Here is a 24,328-nt window from a genome sequence, read left to right on the forward strand (position 1 = left end):
TGAAAGCTCTGTATAAATCATTTTATTACAATTCCATTTCTTCTTTCAGGAAAACATCTGTTTTTAATCATTAACCAAAACACTGTATTTAATGAACTGATTTTTTCACCATGAATTTACTGTTTTTAACCCAAACATCTTTGTTTTTTTTTGTTTTTTTTAATACACAACTATCTTTTAATGCTGATTTTTAACCTGGGTTACATATGTGCTGTTGTCCCAGTTTAAAAATATAACTAGACAGTCATGAAATTTGGATTTCACTTCTACAATACAATATTTTCAGATAAAACTCGCTAAAAAAAAGTCAGTTTTGAACCTTAGCTCTCTCCACAGTGCCTCTGTGGTACGAGCACAACAGCTCGGGGGCGAGCTTTTTGTGAACGCGCGCTTCCTTCGCCCTACTTCCTACTCCGTTCGGGCCATTTCGGATGGGGGCGGGACCAGGGGAAACAAATCTCAACGAGGAAACAGAGCTCGATACAACACCGGCACCGAGACCATCTACACCAACCACTGCCTGCGAAGCACCACTGTACCAAAACTCTCTGACGCTGGCCTAGAGGCAAGAGAAATTATGTCAGTAACGGGGTATAAATGTGAATCCTCCCTGCAGTCATACTGGCGCCCAAACTACGATGAGAGAAAATCCTGGAGCAACATCCTTGCTTCTGGCACAGCGCAATTAAAACGCACCTGTCCAGAGTCAGACACCCCCGTACTAGCAAAGAGGAGTGCTAACATAATTGAACACTACTTCAGCAATTGCACAATACATGGAGATATCCAGATAAATGTAGCTAAATAGTCAACCCAGATAAATGTTAATAAGCTTTAAGCATGCTTTCCACTGTGTTTCTGTAGCTCCTGTGTATATTTGTGTCCGTCTGTTGCTTGTTGAGGAAGTATTTCTTTGGCGGAAGAGTGAAAGAATGATTATTTCTCATTAATAAATTATTGCAGCTCTTATTAATGTGTGTTTATTTTATGAAACCCAGCCAGGTATATGTAGTAACCGTTTTATAAAAGCAATTAGCCCCGTGAGGCCGTGGTTTGCCTTGATTTTACCACGGCTAAGGGGCGTTGTTAGGCACAACAAAAATCGCCGGCAAACCATGGCCTCTTGGGGCTAATTGCTTAAATAACTTAGCTTCACACTAAAAAATCCATGTATTTCCAATGCAGTTTCGCATGTCGCTACAAACAGCTAGTTCAAAACATGCTAATGTGTGGTCACCTTTTTCCTCTGATACCATAAGATCCAGCTGTTCAGAGGGTTTTCAGCAGAGGCTGAATTATCCACAGAGGTCTCTTCCTCTCCAAAACAAACTAACCACTGCTCAGTGTAGTTGGGCTATACTAATGTGGCCGACGTGAAAATGCGGAAATGTGACACTGGATCTTTAAGAAAAGTGAGCTGTTTAAACCAAATTCCTTTTCTGTCTGTCCTTTTAAATAAAGTTTTTTTCTCTCCTCCTTTAAATCTTGTCCTCCAATATACAACAAGTTGTGGAGGGGGACCAAACTCCACAATTCTTGTGTACACAATGCCAGACAGAAGAGACAGACTTAACGCTTAAGCCTGTCCTGTCAAATAAAAAGAAAAAAAACATAGAGCATGTACTTTACATGTCATATGCAAAAATGAGGAAGGATATGAAGGAAGGAATGGAAAGAATGGATGATATAAGCCTATTGAACTGTGGGGAGAGTGAACGAGGCAGGAGAGCCTGGTCAGCTTCCTGCTGACAACAGGACTGATGAAAAGAATTTAACTGGACATTGTAGAAGTTAACTAACTCCAGATAATGGAAGTAGTGCAACACTAAGGATGCAAGCTGCTGTAAAACCCAGAGAGCCATTAACATCCACACTCCGCTCAGTAGGTGGCGGTAATGCGAACTTAAGTTATTTGGCAAACGCCATCCAGAAAGAAGATGAGCCTCCATCATAATAACGCATGCGCGAATCCAAGGTGAATCTGTCATGGAGGAGTTATGCCACCGCGGTTGTGCTGATGCTAGATTTGGATGAGTCCAGTCTTCAGAAACATCTGCCCGACTAATAAAACTATCACTTGACGTTATCAGAGAGAGGCCTGGTGTCTTTGTTTTCCCGTGTTGTGTCTGACACTTCAAATGGACGCTAACTAACGCTACCATCTGTTTTGAGTTAACTTCGGTAAGTTCGTTTTCCTGCTGCGTTGTTAGCCTAAGGTACAGTAATAGCTAGCGTTTACGTCACGTTACTCGATAAAACTTTAACGGTATTAGACCCAAACCTGTGACCCGTCAGATTCAGTGACGTTAGAGGACACTTAGGGGAGGCCTGGAGAGGTAGAGCAGTTATTGTATCTTTATTTATACGGCCTGTGACAGAATGATATACGTGAATCACAATTCATTTAACTTAGTGACTCCGTACATTAACTACTGGACGTTATGATAGATTACTATAGCTAAAACGTTCACATTTATTGGAAAGAGTGACAGTTGCTTGGGCAACGTTGTGACATTTTGTAGTCAGAATACATGTATTGGGAAACACTTCCTAACTGTTTCATCTCCAACTCTTTCAGAAACATAGGTGAACTGGATACTGCAAGAAAACAGCCACACCAGGATGGCCAGTGTGAGTCAAGTGTGTGTAGTTGTGTAGAGGCAGCGAGATGGTATGACATAGACATAAATGTGAGTGTGTTAGGGTTGTAGCTGGTTTTCAATGTGAAACATTTACATATTCTTAACTCACATACACATCTTAGGGATGCATGAATAATACTGTCATCGGTATTGGCAGATATTGGCTTTAAAATGAAATATCGGAATTGGCTAACATGCGGATAGTATCGGCCTTACCTTACCAGTATCGGCCAAAATCGCCCAACATGCTTTTTCTTAATTTGCACAGGGAATGAAAGTTCTATACATTGAAAAGAATTGAGTGCATGAAAAGAGTGCATGAGATGGTTCAGCATAGTTCGCAGCTAAGTGTATGTGCACTCAGTGGCCACTTAATTGGGTACACCTGTTCAATCTAATGAAGCTGGGGTGGCAGTTGCTCAGTACAAAGGGACTTTGCTTGGGAACTGGAGGGTCGTCCGGTTCAAATCCCCATCCGCACCAAATATGTAGTGTGAACTGGTAGCTGGAGAGGTGCCAGATCGCCTCCTGGGCACTGCAGAGGTGCCCTGGAGCAAGGCACTAAACCCCCAACTGCTTTGGGCACCTGTCCATGGCAGCCCCCTCGCTCTGACATCTCTCCATTTAATTGGTCCCATTTGTGCAAGTGTATATGTCAACAGAGTAAAAAAAAAAAAATTGAATTTCCCCTTGAGGAAATTTACGGATCCTCACAGGAAGATCCTCAGGAAATCAAAATACAAAATAGCATCTATATTCTTGTTCAATGACAGAAATGTATTTACAACCTGGTACTCACAGTATCACTAACCAGTCAGTCAGTCGGGTTTGTAGTGCCAGACTTAACTCTTTAAAGTCTGCAACTCCTGGAGAAACTCAGACAGGGAAACACATCCACAGCAGTGACCCTCCTACTGACACTGGCTTGCTGTCAATGAGCGGATTAAAAAACACACACTTTGACACCCAGGAGGAATTTGGGGTTCAGCATCTTGCCCAAGAATACTTTTACATGCAGACAGTAGGAGGTGGAGATCAAAGTGCCATTCTGTGGATGACCCGCTCTGCCTCCTGAGCTACAGCCACCTCCACACACAAACATGACACAAAGACACCACTATACATCATCCAAAATGATCATACAGTTGAATCAGCAACATGTGTTTGTGTTCAGGTGCTGTGCAGCAGAGCCAGGCTGGTTGCTTACCTCCCAGGGCTTCATGTATTGGTGCATCGTGTGGCTGGAGCCAGAGCCTTCTCTACTGCTGGATCCTCAGGCTCTGATGAGCCTCACGTAGCCATCATTCCCTCTGACATGGGTATGGGTTTTTGTTGTATATTGTAATATTTCTAAGCTAGAGCTGATTATTAAATATAAAAGTTGAAGCTGGGTCTAGATCATTATGTGTGTCTTATTATGCTTTACAAGGGCAGTCCTTTTTAGCAGGAACACAAAGGTTGGAAACGTGTATCAAAAGCATTAGTAGGGTTATATAGCTTTTCACTCTCTGATTTTGGTGAGCCTTTAAGAATTTGTATTATGTGAAACCTCAATTTTAATGCATCATGTACTTTTCCCATTGGTTTCCCCCTGGTTCAGGACCTCGGACAGTGTGGCCTGATGAGAGCATGGGGCCTTTTGGACCCCAAGACCATCGCTTCCAGCTGCCCGGTAACATGGGCTTTGACTGTCACCTAGAAGGAGTAGCAGATCAGAAGAAGAGCCTAGCACGCAAGATGGTCCCTGATGTGCTTTCTTCCCCATCCAGCAGTGAGAGACATGAGTTTGTTCTGGCCCAGATGATTGGAGAGTTGTTTGTAAGTGTAATAATGTTAACATTAGCACTTTTTCTGAGAACAAGAAATTGCTTTAGATTAAAAGGGAAACCCACTCAAGCAACTGTAATTCATATTGTGTCACCACTTAACCTGTAATGCCCTGATAATGCTCATTTAACTATAACTAATTGTATTGAATGAGAAATTAACTGAAAAACAATCTATACACACCCCCACATCTGGTTCCTTTGGGTATGAGCAGCATGAGTGACTCGCAGCCACATGCCAACACCATCCAAGCCAACCACAAAAAGCACCACCAACACTTGGAAAATAGATTCAAGAGCCTAAATTTAGCACAGTTTAGCACAAATTCAGCACACATTTAGTGGAGCTGACAGAGAGGTGACTGAAAGCATCTGCACCTACGTTACTACAAATGAAAACATATAGTTAATGGCAGTAGTGGCTCGTGGTGAAATTCAGTGGGAGGGCTAACGCAATAGGCCTGTGGCCTATACTGATCAATAGCTCAGCAACAATGCACTACAACAAAACTCGAGAATTAGGCTAACTACAAAAATGTTCTGATGCCAAAAGCTCTCTCTCGCTGGCTCGCTCGCACGAGCACACACACACTGACTATTTTCCGCTGTACACACAGACAGGAAAGGTAAAGAAAGGAAAGGAGTAATGCTCCTTTAATAAGAGGTTAGGGCTTGGGCCTAGGGCTGGGTGGTATGGCCTAACATCAATATCACGTTATTATTTTTGGGGGGATGCGGTAACGGTATGATATCGTGGTATCGTCTTCTCTCATTTTTTACACCTTAAATAAAACAATTTAAAAAGGCCGCTCCCGGGCCCCCTTCTCCCGCGGGCCTGGGGCGGGGGCGGTCGGCCAGGCCACCTCCATCACGTAGCAAGGGAGGTGCATGAGGCAGGCAGGCCGGCCACCGGGCCCCGTGCTGCCGCCGTAGTCGGAGTACTGCGGTATGAAAGTAACCACAAAAGAAGTACCGCGGCTCAAGTTTACTGCGGTAAGTTACCGTCACCGCGAATACCGCCCAGCCCTACTTGGGCCTACCTTATTTGAAGAGAAGCTCACATCGACGGCCTTTCTGGGCCAAGTCATTTAAGTCCGATTTTTGGATGAGGTCCCGCTTGATAGACAGCATTTAAAATAATCCACCTTGTTCAGCATGATGCTAACGCAATTCGCAACACTCAATGCTCACTGTCCCACTACAGTAACAGCGGGTAGGCCCTCACTGTACTTCCACGCACTGTCATTGGCCAAAAGTCAGTGGCCTGGGCTGAATTAATTTAGCCCAACTGGACAGTAAATCAACGGGCTTGTCACGACACCTGTCACTCACGATGTGACAACAACGATTGAAAGCTGATTCTAGGAGTATGGGCTGTAAAAAATCAGCTCTGTGACTTTTTTAGTGCTGTTGCTGCTATAGGTTCCACCAAAAACAGTCAGTTCTAAGGTTCAATACCTATTATTTTAATATTTAATTTAATAATTTTCTCGTCTTTATTGTAAAAGATAGGCAGGGCTTAGCCCACCTAGCCCATTTATACCAGCCGTCTCTGGTTAATGGGCTAATACAATATAATTCAAAAGCCTTCAGTCTTAACTTCAGTAAATTGTAGGTTAGTTCAGGTACTGCTAGTAGTAATGGAGCACTGAACCACTTGTGTCAAAGCATTGATATCATCACAGTGGTGACATCTGCTGGCCAAGCTCTGCTATTGCATCCACATGGAAGGATTAATGAGTGAGTCAGAAAAAACTGAACATCACTGCTGTCATCTCTGATTTAAGTAATATTACATATGGTGCCACTGATGACGATAAAGCAAGCCCTCAGGTGTAACATTGTGATTATACAACAGTTACCAACAATAAAGATACAATCCAAATTTATTCATATTGTGGATCAGTTAGCTCTCAAATTAAAAAAAACACTTTATTGTTATTTATATGTTATTCTATGGAAATACATGGAGTCTGACTAATAATCGGAAAACAGTCAGTCACGTCAGTAGACTCCTAAGTAGTGAAACCTTTTTGCAAACTGGAGTTGATTTTTTTTATGTCTGTTTTTGTGTGTGCATATGTGTTTGTGTGTCAGGAGAAAGATGACCCAGCCTCGTCTCAGAATGTCAATAGAGCTACACAGTATTTTGATAACTCCACTCTGGAGTGTGCCATACAGTCCTGCCCCGAGCTACTGAAGAAAGGTACAGTACAGATACAGAGTTCACACAATTATCCATTGTGTTAATTTTCTGTGTTTTCTTTTTGAATTTGTATCTATTTTTGATGTGGTGCTTAATGAACAGTTTTGTGAATGTGTCTCTGCTGGTAAAGGGCTTCATAATACAAGTGTTTGTGATTCTCTTTCTGTCCACCGGAAGGAGAGCAAAATAATTACTACCTGGGCCGCACTGCCTGTGTGAGCAGCGTGTGACGGCAACCTTGCTGAAGTGCTATGGCTGGCACGTGTGCAGTGTTAACACTGACAGTGTTGTTGCTGCAGCACAGCCGCAGAGCTGCATGCTGCTGTAATTACTGTATTTCCATAGTTAAAAGCTGGCACTCCAAATATTTCACAATACAAAGCCTTGTGCTAAAAATGAAGAAAGTCTTTCCACAGAAATGCTGCCAGAGGGCTTTTATTCAGAAATGGAGATAGGAAGTGTTGAGTTAAAAAGAAATATTTTTTTCATGTCTGTGACAGATCTAGACATTGAAACTGTAGTCAAGTTGGTATAATATCAATATGATTATCAAAAGACCATTTTCACTGTCTATTTTTTAGGAAAACTATGTACATCATGCAGAAAAAATAGGCGCGCCTCCTATTCTCTTGATGTTCCTCAGCTGAGCAGCAGCCAGGCTGTGCCTCAGTACCGCTGCTCACACGGGCAGTGTAGCTGCTAAACCTCTAGAGGTTGCGCAACACAGGGGTGCTGCTCACGCAGGCAGTGTGATTCAGGTGTAAGTGTTTCTTTTCCTGCTGATGAAAAGCAGTGTTACTGTCTGATGTGTGATTCTTGTTGATGTGATGAACAGATTTCCACTCCATGTTTCCTGAGGCTCCATCCTCTGGTATGATGGTGGTCACAGTGACCCAAAAGACCCAGAATGATATGACCTCATGGTGTGCTGAGGTGGAACAGGAGAGAGAGCAGATGCTTGATAAGGTAAGCTGCTGTGCAGTTAGGTCATATGTAGCAGTGATGAAGCTGCTGTGGAACAGTTGTTTTGACCAGCAGATGGTGACATCGGATAACCATATGGCAGGATGAGAGCCTTTGGCCACTACAGCAGCAACATTATTGCTTCATGTAAAATAAATTTGTAATAAAGTGTTTAACATCATCAGATTTCTTTATGTAATTTTAGTCTAGATGACATACTGTATGTGCACATGGAAATTGGTATCATTGAGGAAAAAATATGAAAGCACCATCAGTTATTCTAAAACACTGAATATGTGTGAGAGCTTCACCGATTGATGCATTTGCGCCAATCTTAAATCTGTATAACAGATGCTGAAACTGTAGCTGCAAAGCTTGTAGCTTCTTCTGGGTCCAGTGCAAACCTAGCATCAGGCGCTTATAATGAGATTTAAGATGCCAGCAGAAAATGACTAATTGTTTGAATTCACAATTTGATGAATGATGAATGAATGATGAATGAATAGTGAACCACTAAGTGAGACTAAAGGCCCTGACACACTAAGCTGATGAAAACTCAACTCAAGGAAAGGGAAGTAAACAAAGAGCTAAAGTCAAGAGAGAGTGAGACCAAAACAAACTTAATCTGTAAAGGCAGATTATTTTTCTTTAGCCACTGAGCTCTTAAGCAGAAACGTTTCCTGATGGTTTGTGCTATTGTTCACCAGCGCACAGTAAAATCCAATATCAGCATTGGATTGTTTTGCTAATGCGCTAACTGGCTAACTAGCTGCAAGATGTTCGTCCGGTTTCTCTTTTTTAATGATGAATCCCCCCGGCTTGTGGTGTGGAGAGTTACAGTATTTCCTATGACGCAGGTGCAGAACGTACGTGCTGGCTGACTCTCAGCTGTAGTCTTTGCAGTAAGTTCATGTGCAACTCTTTGACTGAGACATGGTGACGTCAGGCAACGCAGCAGGGGGCTTTCATCACTGCTAGTTATTTGACGTTTGTTTGGTGTATCTGGGCCTTGAGTTGTTTCTGTGCTTTGCAGTTTATTGATGGAGCAAAGGAGATCTGCTACGCTCTGCAGGGGGAAGGATTCTGGGCTGACTTTATCGACCCATCCTCAGGCCTGGCGGTAAGATAGCACTGTCACAAACCCCACCCCGAACACTAAGGGTTAGGGTTTGATAGTATTTCATTGAATCTAAATCTAGTTTTGAATCTGCTTATTGACTCTGGATCCTTTTGAACCCTACTTCAAATCTTTGGAGCTTGTTTGTTGAACTGAAGACACTGAACTGATTTTACAATCAGTACTAGCGCTGTCAAAAGCACCATGAAATTGAGTTTGAATATTTTCGAATTAATTTAGTAGAGTTTGACTAATATTCAAATTTATTATTAATTTTTTAAATTAATTTATTATTATTATTATTATTTATTATTATTATTATTATTGTTATTTAAAAAAAGAACAAAAAAAACAAAACACAAATATAAATAAGATGCTTATTGCTGGTGCAATATGAACGTGACACTCGGATGAAAACACCCGTTCTGACCGCAATGTTTGGATACTTCAGTGCACCTGTAGTTTTCCACCACAAGAGTGGATGAACGTTTCATCTCTTCTTCATAAAGGGTAGGCAGGGAGGCAGCAGGTGCACCACTCTCCCTGTATGTCTCCCTGAACAGGTCACACATCGTGGACAGCGCAGTGGGTGCTGTTGGCGCAGCGGGCTCCTCCGTCCGTGCCTCTCCCTCCGTCTCTCGCCGGAATTCCACTGGATGCGAGTCTGTTGCGCTAGTTATCTGCTGCGTGCACAGACGCAACCAACACGCATCTGATGGAATTTGGGGGTCGGCGTCCATCTCTGGCCCGGCTTGTGGGCGAGCCATTTCTGCCCATACGGGGTTCGCTGTGATATACGACGTTATTAATAGTATTAATGAATTATTAATGATATTCGAATGATCAAATTTAGGTTCGAACTTATGAAAAATATATATATTCGAATATACACTGAACAAAAATATAAACGCAACACTTTTGTTTTTGCTCCCATTTTTCATGAGCTGAACTCAAAGATCTAAAACATTTTCTATATACACAAAAGACCATTTCTCACAAATATTGTTCACAAATCTGTCTAAATCTGTGTTAGTGAGCACTTCTCCTTTGCCGAGATAATCCATCCCACCTCACAGGTGTGGCATATCAAGATGCTGATTAGACAGCATGAATATTGCACAGGTGTGCCTTAGGCTGGCCACAATAAAAGGCCACTCTGAAATGTGCAGTTTTGCTTTATTGGGGGGGTCAGAAAACCAGTCAGTATCTGGTGTGACCACTATTTGCCTCACGCAGTGCAACACATCTCCTTCGCATAGAGCTGATCAGGTTGTTGATTGTGGCCTGTGAAATGTTGGTCCACTCCTCTTCAATGGCTGTGTGAAGTTGCTGGATATTGGCAGGAACTGGAACACGCTGTCGTATACAGCGATCAAGAGCATCCCAAACATGCTCAATGGGTGACATGTCCGGTGAGTATGCTGGCCATGCAAGAATTGGGATGTTTTCAGCTTCCAGGAATTGTGTACAGATCCTTGCAACATGGGGCCGTGCATTATCATGCTGCAACATGAGGTGATGGTCCTGGATGAATGGCACAACAATGGGCCTCAGGATCTCGTCACCGTATCTCTGTGCATTCAAAATGCCATCAATAAAATGCACCTGTGTACGTTGTCCATAACATACGCCTGCCCATACCATAACCCCACCGCCACCATGGGCCACTCGATCCACAACGTTGACATCAGCAAACCGCTCACCCACATGACGCCACACACGCTGTCTGCCATCTGCCCTGAACAGTGAAAACCAGGATTCATCCGTGAAGAGAACACCTCTCCAACGTGCCAGACGCCATCGAATGTGAGCATTTGCCCACTCAAGTCGGTTACGACGACGAACTGCAGTCAGGTCGAGACCCCGATGAGGAGAAATTCTTTGGTTATGCAAACCAATTGTTGCAGCAGCTGTCCGGGTGGCTGGTCTCAGACGATCTTGGAGGTGAAAATGCTGGATGTGGAGGTCCTGGGCTGGTGTGGTTACACGTGGTCTGCAGTTGTGAGGCTGGTTGGATGTACTGCCAAATTGTCTGAAACGCCTTTGGAGACGGCTTATGGTAGAGAAATGAACATTCAATTCACGGGCAACAGCTCTGATGGACATTCCTGCAGTCAGCATGCCAATTGCACACTCCCTCAAAACTTGCGACATCTGTGGCATTGTGCTGTGTGATGAAACTGAACATTTTAGAGTGGCCTTTTATTGTGGCCAGCCCAAGGCACACCTGTGCAATAATCATGCTGTCTAATCAGCATCTTGATATGCCACACCTGTGAGGTGGGATGGATTATCTCGCCAAAGGAGAAGTGCTCACTAACACAGATTTAGACAGATTTGTGAACAATTTTTGAGGGAAATGGTCTTTTGTGTGTATAGAAAATGTTTTAGATCTTTGATCAGCTCATGAAAAATGGGAGCAAAAACAAAAGTGTTGCGTTTATATTTTTGTTCAGTGTATATTGAACTTCGAATTTTTTTTGACAGCCCTAATCAGTACCAAACATGAAACAGAGATTCTGCTGTGCTGAAAGGTTGTAGGACTTTCACCACATATTTAGTCTCTGCTCTGACATTTACTAACCTCCATTAGACACTTGACTCAGTTTTTATTTGATTCTGGTGTTTTGTTATTTCTATTTGTTTCTATGTTTTCGGGTTGTCTATCCATCCCATATCTCAAGAACGCCCCAAGGGAATTTCTTCAAATTCGGCAAAAATGTCCACTTGGACTCAACAATAAACTGATTAGATTATGGTGGTCAAGGGTCAAGATCACTGTGACTTTGTCTGTCTCATTTTCATGAACGCGATATCTCAAGAATACTTTGAGGGAATTTCTTAAAATTTGGCACAAAAGTCCACTTGGACTCAACAATGAACTGATTAGATTTCTGTGGTTAGATGTCAAGGTCACTGTGACCTTTTCTGTCTCATCCTCGTGAATGCCATATCTCAGAACCTCTTAATGAAATTTCTTAAAATTTGACACATCCACTTGGACTTAAGAATAAACTGATTAAAATTTTGTTGTCAAAGGTCAGTATGACCTCACAAAATATGTTTTTGGCCATTATTCAAGAATTCATATGAGAATCAGACTCGGTTTTATTGCCAAGTAGGATTTTCACATACGAGGAATTTGGCTTGGTGCATGTAACACTGAATATAAAATATATAAAAAATATAGAGTAATTAGAAGCATGCATATAAAAAGGAAATACTATAAACAAATAAATATAAAATCTGAATGCAAATAACACAGGGTGTCCACGGGGTATTAAAAAGTATTAAAAGTTGATAAATCAAATGTCGGAAAATTAAGGGCATTAAAAAGTATTAAAGTCTTAATCGCGATTTTATGAAGTATTGCATTTTCTAGCTTTGACAAAAAGTATCCATGAATGTATAATTTATTTTCCTCCTCGTGACTATTACAAACAACGATGTGTAGGTAGGCACACTCGGACTGCCATCGGGTGTGTGTGTGTGTGTGTGTTACAATTTATGGTGAAAAAGTAGTTTCTTGCAACTCTAGAATTAAGATAAAAATATTCACAAACGAAAAAACACTTCTGCTTGCTGATAAGTAGTGTTTAACTTTTGATTTAACACTAAAAATTAAAACCCTCGGCGCACTGCAGCGCGAGCAGACAGATGAGCGACTCAGAGCAGCATGTGTCACTGACACCAGACTCAGAGCGCAGTGGACCGGTGGAAAATGTCACCATCAGCATATTATTTTACATCAATAAAATCTATTTTATCATTATTTTGAGTCACATTGTTGAAAGAATTTAGTCGTCTGTAGGATAATAGGTTACCATTCATTGCACGTCGGGATTTCTATTTTCTTGTCGGAGATGTTTTCTTTTTAATTACATGATAGCTATTCTCCCTTAACTCACCAGTAAAGAATACCTTTGTCCATTTCAAATAACCCGTGGCAATAATAATATCTCTGTTTTCTGAATTACTGTGAAACTTTTTTAGGCAATTCATGCAACAATCAGACCAGATGACTTCTTTACTTGGCCTAATGGGGCCGGCCTTTATTTGTCAACCAACCAGAAACAATCAATCAATTAAAAACACAAACTGGAACTGGAACATGAAATCTTATATGCCTAACAGACATTGCTTCTCGTTCTTTGAGTTTACATATGGCTAAAGGGGAAAAAAACATCCGTAAACGGACGGCATGATTAGTGTTGCGTTCAAGGTCCCGCCCAAAAAACGGGAGAAAAAACGGCAGAATATTCAATTATTATTTTTTTTTTTTTCACAATCGAATCCCGTACCATCGACCGAAGCTTCGAAGCTTCGAAGCTTCGAATTTTTTGGGTCAGCCCTAAATCCCACATGAAGCCATAAGGTTGTTTTCAGCAAGTTGGCCTTGAATAGCTGATGTTGAGCTGTAGAGCTGTGTTACTTGTTATAACCTAAGGTGTATTTTAATTTTATTTTATTTATTTTTTTTATTTTTTATTTTTTTTAAATAACAGGGACAGTACATATTAATAGACACTTGCATGTAAATATGTAGGATTGTAGCCATTGGCTAAATGGCGTTTAATAAACCTGCCTTTGGTTTAATTTATTCTTTCAAGCTTTATTCCTTTTCATCTTATCTGAGTTCTGTTGTATGTTTGTGCTCCATAGATTTAATTGCAAACTACAACTGTTTAGTAAGTTAAAGATGCGTTGCTGCTAACAACAGCTTGAAGTGGCGATGAGGTCTTAAGGTATTTTTGGAAGGTCTTAAAAAAGTCTTAAAAAGGTAATGAAATTAACCTCAGGATTCCTGCATATACCCTGTAACAATAATAATAGTAATATAAAAAATATCAAAAATATGTACACTGTAAACATGAATAGGGTTGTGTGCAAAGTACGGATGTGCAAAATCAACAGAATGCAGTGAGTGACAGGTGAATGACCAAGATGATGAAGAGATGTCCGACTGTGTGTTACAGGGGGGATGGGGGGCAGAGTAGGTGAGGGTCTCTGGTCTTGTTGATGAGGCCAGCTGCAGATAGAAAGAAACTGTTTTTGTGGCGTGAGGTTTTGGTCCTGATGCACCGCAGCCTCCTGCCAGAGGGGAGGGTCTCAAAGAGTTTGTGTCCAGGGTGGAAGGTATCAGCCACAATCTTTCCTGCACGCCTCAGAGTCCTGGAGGCGTACAGGTCCTGGAGGGAGGGCAGATTGCAGCCAATCACCTCCTCGGTGGAGCGAATGATACGCTGCAGTCTGCTTTTGTCCTTGGCAGTGGCAGCAGTGTACCAGATGGTGATGGAGGAGGTGAGGATGGACTCAATGATGGCAGAGTAGAAGTGCGCCATCATTGTCTTTGGCAGGTTGAACTTCTTCAGCTGCCGCAGGAAGTACATTCTCTGTTATACTTTCTTTATAAGCCCACTAGAGTTCCTGGGTGATGGTGGTCCCCAGGAAGCGGAATGACTCCACAGTTGTCGACTGTAGAGATGCACGTATGGCGTTTGAGCACACCTGAATCCTCGTGCACTCATCCATCATCCACTCGCCACCCACCCAACATAATTATCTTCTAAAATTTAGAGACCCGCACCCTCACCCAACCCACGCCAAACATTAAGTTATTGTATTTACATTAAATTATGTCCAGCCTTTTGTGCTCATTTGCTTTTCATATAGGCGCATTTTCTTGACTTAAACAATTAAAAGATTATAGGCTACTTTTGAATGTGGTCACATTTCTAATGTAAAAATTACTCTAGCCTTATATTGTTTGCTCTGTTGAAATAATAAAAGTCTTTGAAGTAAGTCAAGTTCTCTTGTGCCCTGTTTTATGGAGTGTGCGATCCCCTCCTGTTTTCATACGGGTAGGCCTTATCCCTTTTTGCTGAATTGTTTGCTCTGTTTATTCCAATATTCTACACTATATCATCTCTCTAACAGGGATTCACTTACCGTTTCTGCTGTGCTAGACTTATAGGATCAGGACAGACACACAGTATTGTTATCAACTCAAAAAAATATCAATTTTTTTTTCCTCCGATGTGTGGCGCGCCCGATTGTAGGCCTATAGGGCCTCCTCTGATGATATTGCTGTGGTATAGCCAGGCTAGACTATATTATAGGCTACTGAAAAGACTGGTTCAAACAAACGTTTCTTTTATTTTCTCAGTTGAAAAAATAAGCAGAATTGCGCCACAAAACATTTTTTTGTAAGATCGGCACAATAAGGCAAATTGAAAACAAGGCAACACAGGCTTGCGCAGTGTTTTATCAACCTGTGATTTAACATCCCTATATCGGCACTTCAAAATATTAAATACCTAGCCTAATAAAACATACCCTACAGCAGTAGGCCAACAAAACACAGGCTGGCATGAGGTCAGTCAAATATAGGCCTCTTAAAAGAAATGGCATTGCAACTTCCCAAATACTGCCGAGCCAGAACAAAAAATAAATAATAATAGCCTAAATATTATCTTCAACTACAGGTGTTCAGCAGTTAAAAATAACAACTAGAGCACTCGGAGAGTGCAGACCTCCGCCAAGCAGCTCGGATTTCCCGCCATTTTATTATTTTATCCACCTCGCTTCAACCGATCACCACCAAAATTTTATCATCTGTTCCATGTCCCATTATCAGCCTTTCCGGAAAATTTCATCAAAATCCGTTCAGAACTTTTAGAGTTATTTTGCAGACAAACAGACCAACATTGGCGAAAACATAACCTCCTTGGCGGAGGTAATAATAAAACGTAAATGCTATAGTAGCCTAATAAAACATAGGCAGTAAGCCCTAGGCCTACAAAACACAGGCTGGCATGGGGTAAGCTAAATCAAATGTCGGCCTCTCAAAGAAATGTCATTGCAACTTCCCGAACAATCAATCACGGTTGGTGTCCAGTGTCCAACAAAAATAAATGTTAATATGTTAACCTACTGCATATTGTGTTCAAGTGCTCAGTGGTTAAAGTAAACAACAATAGCCTAATAACTGGCTTAATAAAAAAAACGTTTGTAGGCCTAGCTTCTAAAGCATCAAACTAAAACGAGTGCCAGTTTATCCAAAGTGTAACCAACAGACCAAAGGTAATGGCCTGTTTTTAGGCCGACTTTCTTTGCATTGCGCAGGAATACGATAGCATCTACGGTGCTGGGATTCAGGCGATTTCGCCTGACCTCAATGATGCGCCCTGCTGCACTGAAACAGCGCTCACTCGCCCTGCTTGTTGCTGGAATGCACAACATTCTTCTGGCAATGGACCGCAGTCGACGGAATGAGTGTCCCTGTTTCTCCCAGAAGGACAGCAGATCTTCCCCCTCAAATGGAATGCTCACAGAACAGTATTCATCCACTTCATTCGCCGTGGTGGGCTTGTCTTGCCATTCGGCGAAGTAATCAGTCTTCTGCTTCTTTATTTGTCCGCTGCCATCGCCGTGTCCATCTAAGAGATGGAGAGAATAGGCTATATTAGTATAGGCTATTAGAATAGCTATATTTAGTATATTAGCCTAAAGTAGCCTAATTATTACACAGCTTATTTACGGTTTACGCACAAGGCAAATAAGTGCAAATTCATTAACCCATACAGACAAACTGGGTAGAGAATGGGCCATTGGAAATTTTTTTGTAAAATAGTCAATAGCATCTGTGACAAAATTATAGGCGTATTTACAAATAAACAATAATAAACTATTAAAATTGTTAAATGAAATCAATATTTTGTCATTTTCTTTGGTATTTTTTGCGATATACAGTCATGCAATGATGACTGCTGGCTAATTTGTATGTTAATGTTAGCCAGCGTCAAGTCTCTGATCATGTGACGAGACGATATGTGCACTACAGCGTACACTATGGGGCCCGTCATAATAGTATGCACTGGGGCCCATCATAACAACCTTACGCCACTGCTAGTAGCCCACGGAATTTGGTCAGAATAATGGTAATTAATGTTCAGTCAGTGTTCCACAAAATAAATGCTAAATTTACCTGGCTCCTCTGTGATTGTGGTGCCTTCTTCTGGTCCCTCTCTGTCATCATGGCTGTCAGTGACAAGTAAGCAGACATTCCTCATCACCTCCTGTCTGTCTCCTGGGGTCAACATTTTCAGCGACTTAAATCTGGGACAGAGAAAGGTGGTGATCTTGTGAGTCGGAGTGAGGATTAGCTTCTCATCAAGTAGGCTGGATGCACGGATACGCAGGGCACGGATGTATGGTGGGTCTCCAAACTTGGGCTCACAGTGTTTCTTGAGTTTGAAGAACCAGAGCATCACCAGGTGGATGGTTGGGTATTTCTCTCCTTCCAGCTCGGTAATGGCTAGTTTGAAGAGAGTAAGGAACCCGATCAAGTGCTTCAGCTGGTCTTGGTGGATGCTCTCCATCGAGTGCAGTTGATCTTTGTGTTCCAGCAGCTGTCGGATCAGTGTGTACTGTTGCAGGACAGATTCCAGCATGTTGACTTTGCTATTCCAGCGCACTTCACACTCCTGCATCACTGTGTGCTCCAAACTCTCAACCGCCCCCGTTCTCTTCAGATAGGTTACAAGGCTTTTGCAGGTGGTTAACATTACCAACACATTGCTGATTTTTTTCTGGTGCATTTCTCTCACTGAACGTGTATCTTAACACGGTGTTCAGTATGTGTGCGCAGCGAGTGCTGCCTTGATATTAGAGCCACTATCACTGACGAAGACGATCTTTGCAGCTTGTAATCCATATTTCCCCAACTCTACCGTGATTTGCTCGTGGATATTTTCTCTGGTTTTTTTTTGGTTTTTTTTGAGATTACAGTCGAATTCCACAGTAGCCAGGATGCGACTCTCCAGCTGCCACTGCCTCTGGTTAAACTCATCGGCCCACATGTTGGTGGTAACGGAGATTCCCGGCTCTTCGTTGGCTTTCTGGATCACTTTGGCTAGCTTCCCCTTTTCTTCAGCAGCCTGCTGCTTTGCCCTGTTGCACACTGTTTGCCGGTGAGGTAAGATGGCTTCAGCCTTCACAGACAGAGAGTTGGTCGGACAGTTCTATAGAGCAAATCCAAATATTTATAAGTTTCAAAAGTTAATGTCATCTCGACAAGTAAAGGTCTTGTCAAATTTGTTGAAACTTTTAAAGAAAATCTTGAATATTTTCTCTTGATTTGCTTTGACTTGTATTGTATGTACACAAATTCTGTTTTATTTATTTTGCTGTGCATTGGCTGCCGCCTGTCCTGATTTGTTAATGTTATTTTTTGTTGTCTGCCCCTTATACCCCGGGGAGGGGTCAAAAGGAATAAAAAAATTTCAAATTTCAAGACCCGTATTTAGCTCCGATGTTATCCTCTCCTTTCCTGGAGACAATATCAAATGGCCTAATATCCAGGCAACACAGGCTCACACAGTCATCAACAAGCTTGGATATAAATCGAAATCACCCCGTGGAAGAATCCACAAGAAAAGCACTGGAGCACTCAGATCACTTGTGATAAATTTATTTGTGACTAACGTTTTGACGCCAACTGCGTCTTCATCAGAGTCAAACAGTACAAGTACCAGGTAAGAAGGTTTAAATATCCTCCAAGTCACATAGAGACTCTTCTCATTGGTTTACAGAGAGTGGGAGTAACCAAACAATTAGCCAATAGTACTGTGACAGCACTCACACAGCTAGTCAATACCAGAATACACCACCAGTGCAGTAAAAACAATCACATCCAAATATATACAATATATACAATCTTAACATTGCATTACAGGAAGCAGGAGAGGTTAAGTTCCTCATTCAGTCCATGTGGTTCAACTGTTTTGAGGGTGTATATCCACCAAGCCTCTCTTTTAAGCAGTTTTTTAACCATGTCTCCCCCTCTCTGGGATGGGGAGATTTTCTCAATGCCCCAAAAAAGGCAGTGTTGCCGCAGAACCATGGTTTGCCTTTACATAGTGTCTTGCAATGGCATAGTCCATATTCTGATTTAGGATGGCAGCTTTATGTTCGGCAATACGAGCTTTGAGGGGGCGTTTTTTTCTGACTAACATAAACCAATCCGCATGGACATTTCAATATGTAAATTACATGTGTGGTACTACAGTTTATAAATGAATTGATGTTGTATTTTTTGCCAGAGTGTGGATGACAGAATTGTTTGCTGTCAGATGAGTTAGAGCAGTGAGAGCAGTGGCCACACCTGTAGAAGCCAGTAGGTGGAGCAGGCAACCAGGTAGATCTTTGAGGTGCGCTCATTGCAGAGTGTACCAGTCTGTCTTTAAGGGATCTGGCTTTATGGAAAGAGATCAGAGGGGGTTGAGCACATATTCGTGTTAGGGCTGGGTCACTTTGTAAAATGTGCCAGTGTTTCTTAATAATGTTTTTTATGTCCCCTGCGATGGGGGAGAATTCTGTGGAGAAATAGAGGCGGGGTGTTGTGGAGGGGCGCTGAGTCTTTTGGAGGAGGCGGGCTCTGTCCGTGCGTCTCGCCTGCTGATACGCTGCCCGTATGTCGTGCTCCTTATAGCCTCTGCTGTGGAAGCTCTCAGTCATCTCATCTGCTTTCAGTTCAAATTCCTCGTCTGTACTGCACTTTCTTTTTAGACGAAGAAATTGTCCTGTTGGGATGTTTTTGATGAGTTGTTTTGGATGGTGACTGTCGGCTCTGAGAAGTGTGTTCCTGCTTAATGGTTTCCGGTAAATAGTGCTGTCCAAACCCCCTCTCATATTTTTATAGATTGTGAGGTCCAAAAAGTTCACTCTCTCATTAGACTGCTCAACTGTGAATCTCAGGTACTGTGTGGTGGAATTAATGTAGCACACAAAATCAATTAGTTCATCAGTAGTACCAGTCCATATAAAAAAGATATCATCAATGTATCTTTTCCACAATGCGATCTTGGACACAAAAGGGTTTGTCATGGAGTTATGAATGAATTTTTCTTCCCAGAACCCCATAACGAGACATGCATATGATGGTGCAAACGAACTCCCCATGCTCACCCCTTGTTTTTGTAGAAAGTAAGATCCTGCGTATTGGAAATAGTTTTTGACAGGATTATTCCAGTAAGGGTTTTTAAAAAAACGTTTGGTGGAAGCATGTCAGGAGGGCGTGTGTTCAGATAGTGGTTTAACGCCTCAATACCTGCGCGATGTGGGATGCATGTGTAGAGGCTTTGGACGTCGCAGGTGACTAAAATAAAGTCTTTTTCAGTCACAAAACCATTGACAAGGTTCAAAACGTCTGTCGTATCACCAAGATAGGAGGGGAGTTTGACAACCATCTTTTTTAGGAAAAAGTCCAGATACTGTGATAAAGGTTCTGTGAGACAGCCAATGCTGGATACTATGGGTCTGAGAGGCGGATTATTAAATGCTTTGTGGATTTTTGGAAGGCCGTAAAAGACTGGGCATATAGGGTGTTGCACAGACAAAAATTATTTTTCTTGTTCTGTAATCCAGCCTCTGGAAAGTCCTGAATGCAGAATCTGATCAATTTCAGCTTTATATTCATTCATTGGATTACGATCAAGCAAAGTATAACACTTATCCTCTGTGAGTTGTGATCTAATGCTTTGATCATATTGTTCCAGACTCATGACTACGATGGAGCCTCCTTTATCAGCAGAACGAATGATAATGTCATTTCTTTTTTCAATTTCATTGAGACATTTGATTTCAGCCTCTGATAGATTTTTCTTATAGTTTGTCTTTTTGTTTTTCTTATTACAGGCTGTAATTAAAGAGCCTTGCCTAGGTTGGTGGATGTCGGGCTGGGCGGGGTTTTCGAAGGTGTTTCCTCTCGTCTTTCCATTCATAAACTTTCCCAGCAGTATAATCCTTCGTGTCCCTCTCATATTTCTTCAGTTTGTAACTTTGTAAATCTTTTTGGAAGGATATGAGGGAGGTTGAGATTTTCTCAGTGATGGTTTTGAACGTTTCTGTGTCCACTTGTGCTGTGATCTTTGATTCCAGCTCGTTGATAAGAGCAGCTGTCTTTTCTGTCGAGAGAACATTTATTTAATATCTGCTCCCATTTGTGCATAAACTCCATATCATCCAGGCCAAATGAGGGAGTTTTCTTCAAGCAAAGCCCGCGAGGGATTCGCTTATTCCTCCAATATTCAGAGAGAGTGACTGAGTGCCAGAGGAGTCTAACATCTCTCTTTTTTAAATTTTCCAAGTCTCTGCTGAGGGACAGGATACATACAGTTAAAGCTTGGATTTAACTTTCTTTTTCGCAGCATCTCGGTTGACGAAGTGGTTGAGGGTATTTGATTGAGCTGCTGGCATGTCTTGCGCTTTCTCGCAGTTGTGGTGCATCAAGTTTGAGGTGCCAGTTTTGTGCCTTTCGTAGACATACACGGTACTGCAGCTGTTGCAAATGGCAAACCCGGCCTCAGTTTCTTAGTCAGTGTTGCTAACGATGACATGGAAGCGCTCCCAAACGGAACTTTTCCCTTCCTTTGTTTTAGTTTTACGTTCTCCTGATTTTAATTTCTCTCTCACTGTTTTGGCATCCATGGCAAGGAGGTTTGACGCTGGTTTGATTCAGGAACCCTCACGTGGGGCGTTGCCATGGATACACAGGGCATTGCCAACGGTCTGACATCTACAGTAGTTGGTCATTTTGCGCCAGACGGAAAATAAATATAAATTTTATTTTATTTATTTATTTTTTTGGAAAAGTACTATAAATAAAGGTTATTAAATACGAACATAACTAACAAATCCACCCGCAATCCACCCGAAATTAATTACAATGTTAATTTTTATTGGCCCACCCACTCGCGGATTGCGGACATCCGCGGATGTCACTGATAAATCTGCAAGATTTGCATCTCTAGTCGACTGGGTAGTCATACAGGGTGATGGGGGTGGGCGGGGCTGGGTTCTTCCTGAAGTCTACAACCATCTCCACTGTCTTAAGAGCGTTGAGCTCCAGGTTGTTCAGCCTGCACCAGGTCACCAGCTGGTCAGTCTCCCTCCTGTAGACGGACTCATCGCCGTCAGAGATGAGTCCAATGAGGGTGGTGTCGTCTGTGAACTTCAGGAGCTTGACGGACTGATGACTGGAGGTGCAGCTGTTGGTGTATAGGGAGAAGAACAAGAAGAAAGAACACAGCCTTGGGGGGATCCAGTGTTGATAGTCCGGGTGTCAGAGACATGTCTCCCCAGCTTCACGTGCTGCCTCCTGTCAGACAGGAAGTAATTGATCCACCTGCAGGTGGAGCCAGGCACACTCAGCTGGGAGAGCTTGTCCTGTAGCAGAGCCGGGATAATTGTATTGAAGGCAGAGCTGAAGTCCACAAACAGGATCCTGGCGTAGGTTCCTGGGGAGTCCAGATGCTGGAGGGTGAATTGGAGGGCCATGTTGACAGCGTCGTCTACAGACCTGTTGGCTCTGTAGGCGAACTGCAGGGTGTCCAGGAGAGGGTCGATGATGGCCTTGAGGTGTGACAGCACAAGATGCTCAAAGGACTTCATTGCCACAGAGGTCAGGGCGATGGGTCTGTAGTCAATAAGTCCTGTGGTCCTTGGCTTTTTGGGGACGGGAATGATGGTGGAGGTCTTGAAGCAGGCTGGCACATGGCATGTCTCCAGTGAGGTGTTGAAGATGTGGGTGAACACCGGAGACAGCGGGTCGGCGCAATGCTTCAAGGTGGAGGGAAAGACAGAGTCTGATCTGGCTGCTTTGTAGGGGTCCTCTTAAGGAGCCTGTTGACATCCCTCTCCTGGATAGTGAGAGTAGTGGTGGGGGAGGAGGGGGCCATATGCTAATTATGACAAAACGTAACACAACTGTCTAATAGGATAAAATGATGAAGTGATGACATTTTACATCCAAAAAGTCAGCTTCACTGTGACATCATGATGTTCTGATTTTTCTGGCCATTATTTGACGTCATATCGTAGGAACAGAAGAGGAGACAGTTGGGCAGATTGGCAAATTGCCGCCTACCTACTTTTGTTTATACAGAATGCGCCTTTTTTGGGGCAGTGGGGGGCGTGAGCAAGTAACAAAATGTGTAGCTTAGCGTGTGACGTAAACTATGACATGGGAGGGAAGTCGTGGCTTGTCAGTCCTTCAGCGACTCTCTCGTAAGTCGGCCAGTCTTCACGATTCCCGTTATCTGACGGTTAATGGCCTCTTCGTTTGCGAGGACAAGGAGGGCACACAATTCCTTGTCTCCCCAGTTGCTCATCTTTACAGTGTCTGTCAGGTTTGTGTTTCCCTCTTGCTACTAGCTGCTCGCTAATTCCTGCTATCAGCTGTTTCCTGTTTATCCACCGCCAGTGGGTCGCACATGCCGGTGCAGCGTCATCAACAGCTCCTCCTACAAGTCATCAACAGCCCCTCCCGTTGCGGAAGGCAACACAGAGGTCTGTTTAAACTAAAAGGGTTCTGCCAATATGACTACCCTACGAGGTGGAAAATTGGACACTTCGGATCAACTCGCCAATCAGCTTTGTGTGTCTAAACGCTCGCAGCTTGCCGGCAAACAGCCAAACATTCGCGGAAAATCTGGCAGTGTAAAAGGGGCTACTAAATGGGTGACTCTCATATTGGGTTTCCACCCAGAAACTGTGCTGATTGTATTGATCCTCTGTGCTGTCTGGAGCAAGATGTGTGTGAAGCATCCATGTTTTTACAGACATGGATGTAAATTGTAAGAGAAACTTGACTGGTGCACGGAGGCATACAACCATGAGACGGCAATTCTAGTTTATAATTGTGTCACACTGACAAAATTCAAAGCTGCTTATAAGTTAGATTCAGACTCTTGAAAATGTGTTAAAGATAAGTGCTTAACTTTAGTTCTTCTTGAGATGGATGTGATCTGATAACTAATTGATAAATGTCTGTGTTCCTCCCCAGTTCTTTGGCTCGTACACCAACAACACACTATTTGAGACTGATGACAGGTACCGTCACCTGGGCTTTCAGATTGAGGACCTAGGCTGCTGTAGAGTGATCCGGCACTCTCTATGGGGGACACATGTTTTTGTGGGGACAATATTTACCAACGCACCACCCAGCAGCCTTGTTATGAAGAAACTGCAGGGCAGCTGAACACAGCCTCAGGGACATTGGGTTACCATTCAAAGTGTAAAACCTTTATGGAATGTTTGGTGATGGTGCTGTTGACTGCAATGTCATAATTTTAACAACATAAACAGAATCTATTCAGTTTTTACTTTTGCAACATGTATGTATAAATATTAGTTGATTTTGATGTATATTTATAGATTCCAATCCCACAGGCTGAAATGCTGCTGAAATGCTGCTGTCATCACAATAAAATCACCTTGAAACTGTGCTGGTTGTGTAGATCCTCTGTGCTGTCAGGGAAGATGTGTGTGAAGGATCCAAGTTTTCATAGACATGGATGTAAACTGTGAGAGAAACTTAAGTGGTGTGCGGAGGCATACAACTGCAAGGTGGTAATTCTAATTTGAGGGTTAATGGCTGCTTGCATGTTTAGTGTTACTGCCATCTTTTGGAGTCAGTTAACTCCTACAGTGTCAAGTATGTCAGATTTTTCTCATCAGTCCTGTTCACCCAATAAGCTGACTAAAATCTTCTACCTTGTCTATTTCCACCACA

General features: G+C 42.5%; 1 protein-coding gene across 2 annotated transcripts; it reads left to right on the forward strand.

Moving 5' to 3' along the window:
* The first annotated feature begins 1,955 nt into the window (after positions 1-1,955).
* mmadhcb (metabolism of cobalamin associated Db) lies at positions 1,956-24,041 on the forward strand. 2 transcript variants are annotated; one of them, XM_033617764.2, is made up of 8 exons: positions 1,956-2,181; positions 2,579-2,631; positions 3,817-3,961; positions 4,243-4,460; positions 6,566-6,674; positions 7,510-7,640; positions 8,671-8,757; positions 23,600-24,041. In XM_033617764.2, exons 2-8 carry the CDS (start codon positions 2,623-2,625, stop codon positions 23,792-23,794), a joined length of 894 nt encoding a protein of 297 aa, XP_033473655.2. In that variant the 5' UTR covers positions 1,956-2,181; positions 2,579-2,622; the 3' UTR covers positions 23,795-24,041. The 2 variants fall into 2 exon arrangements, with proteins under 2 accessions (XP_033473655.2, XP_033473656.2); XM_033617765.2 differs by lacking the exon at positions 2,579-2,631.
* Positions 24,042-24,328: the final 287 nt, after the last annotated feature.

Source organism: Epinephelus lanceolatus, chromosome 14 (genome assembly GCF_041903045.1).
Source record: "Epinephelus lanceolatus isolate andai-2023 chromosome 14, ASM4190304v1, whole genome shotgun sequence".
Classification (NCBI taxonomy): domain Eukaryota; kingdom Metazoa; phylum Chordata; class Actinopteri; order Perciformes; family Serranidae; genus Epinephelus; species Epinephelus lanceolatus.

Bases quoted from the DNA above. Each gene is read 5' to 3' on its own strand.
- mmadhcb (XM_033617764.2), top strand. The intron at 3,962-4,242 runs GTATGGGTTTTT...CCCCTGGTTCAG, and splicing joins CATCATTCCCTCTGACATGG to GACCTCGGACAGTGTGGCCT. The intron at 8,758-23,599 runs GTAAGATAGCAC...GTTCCTCCCCAG, and splicing joins ACCCATCCTCAGGCCTGGCG to TTCTTTGGCTCGTACACCAA.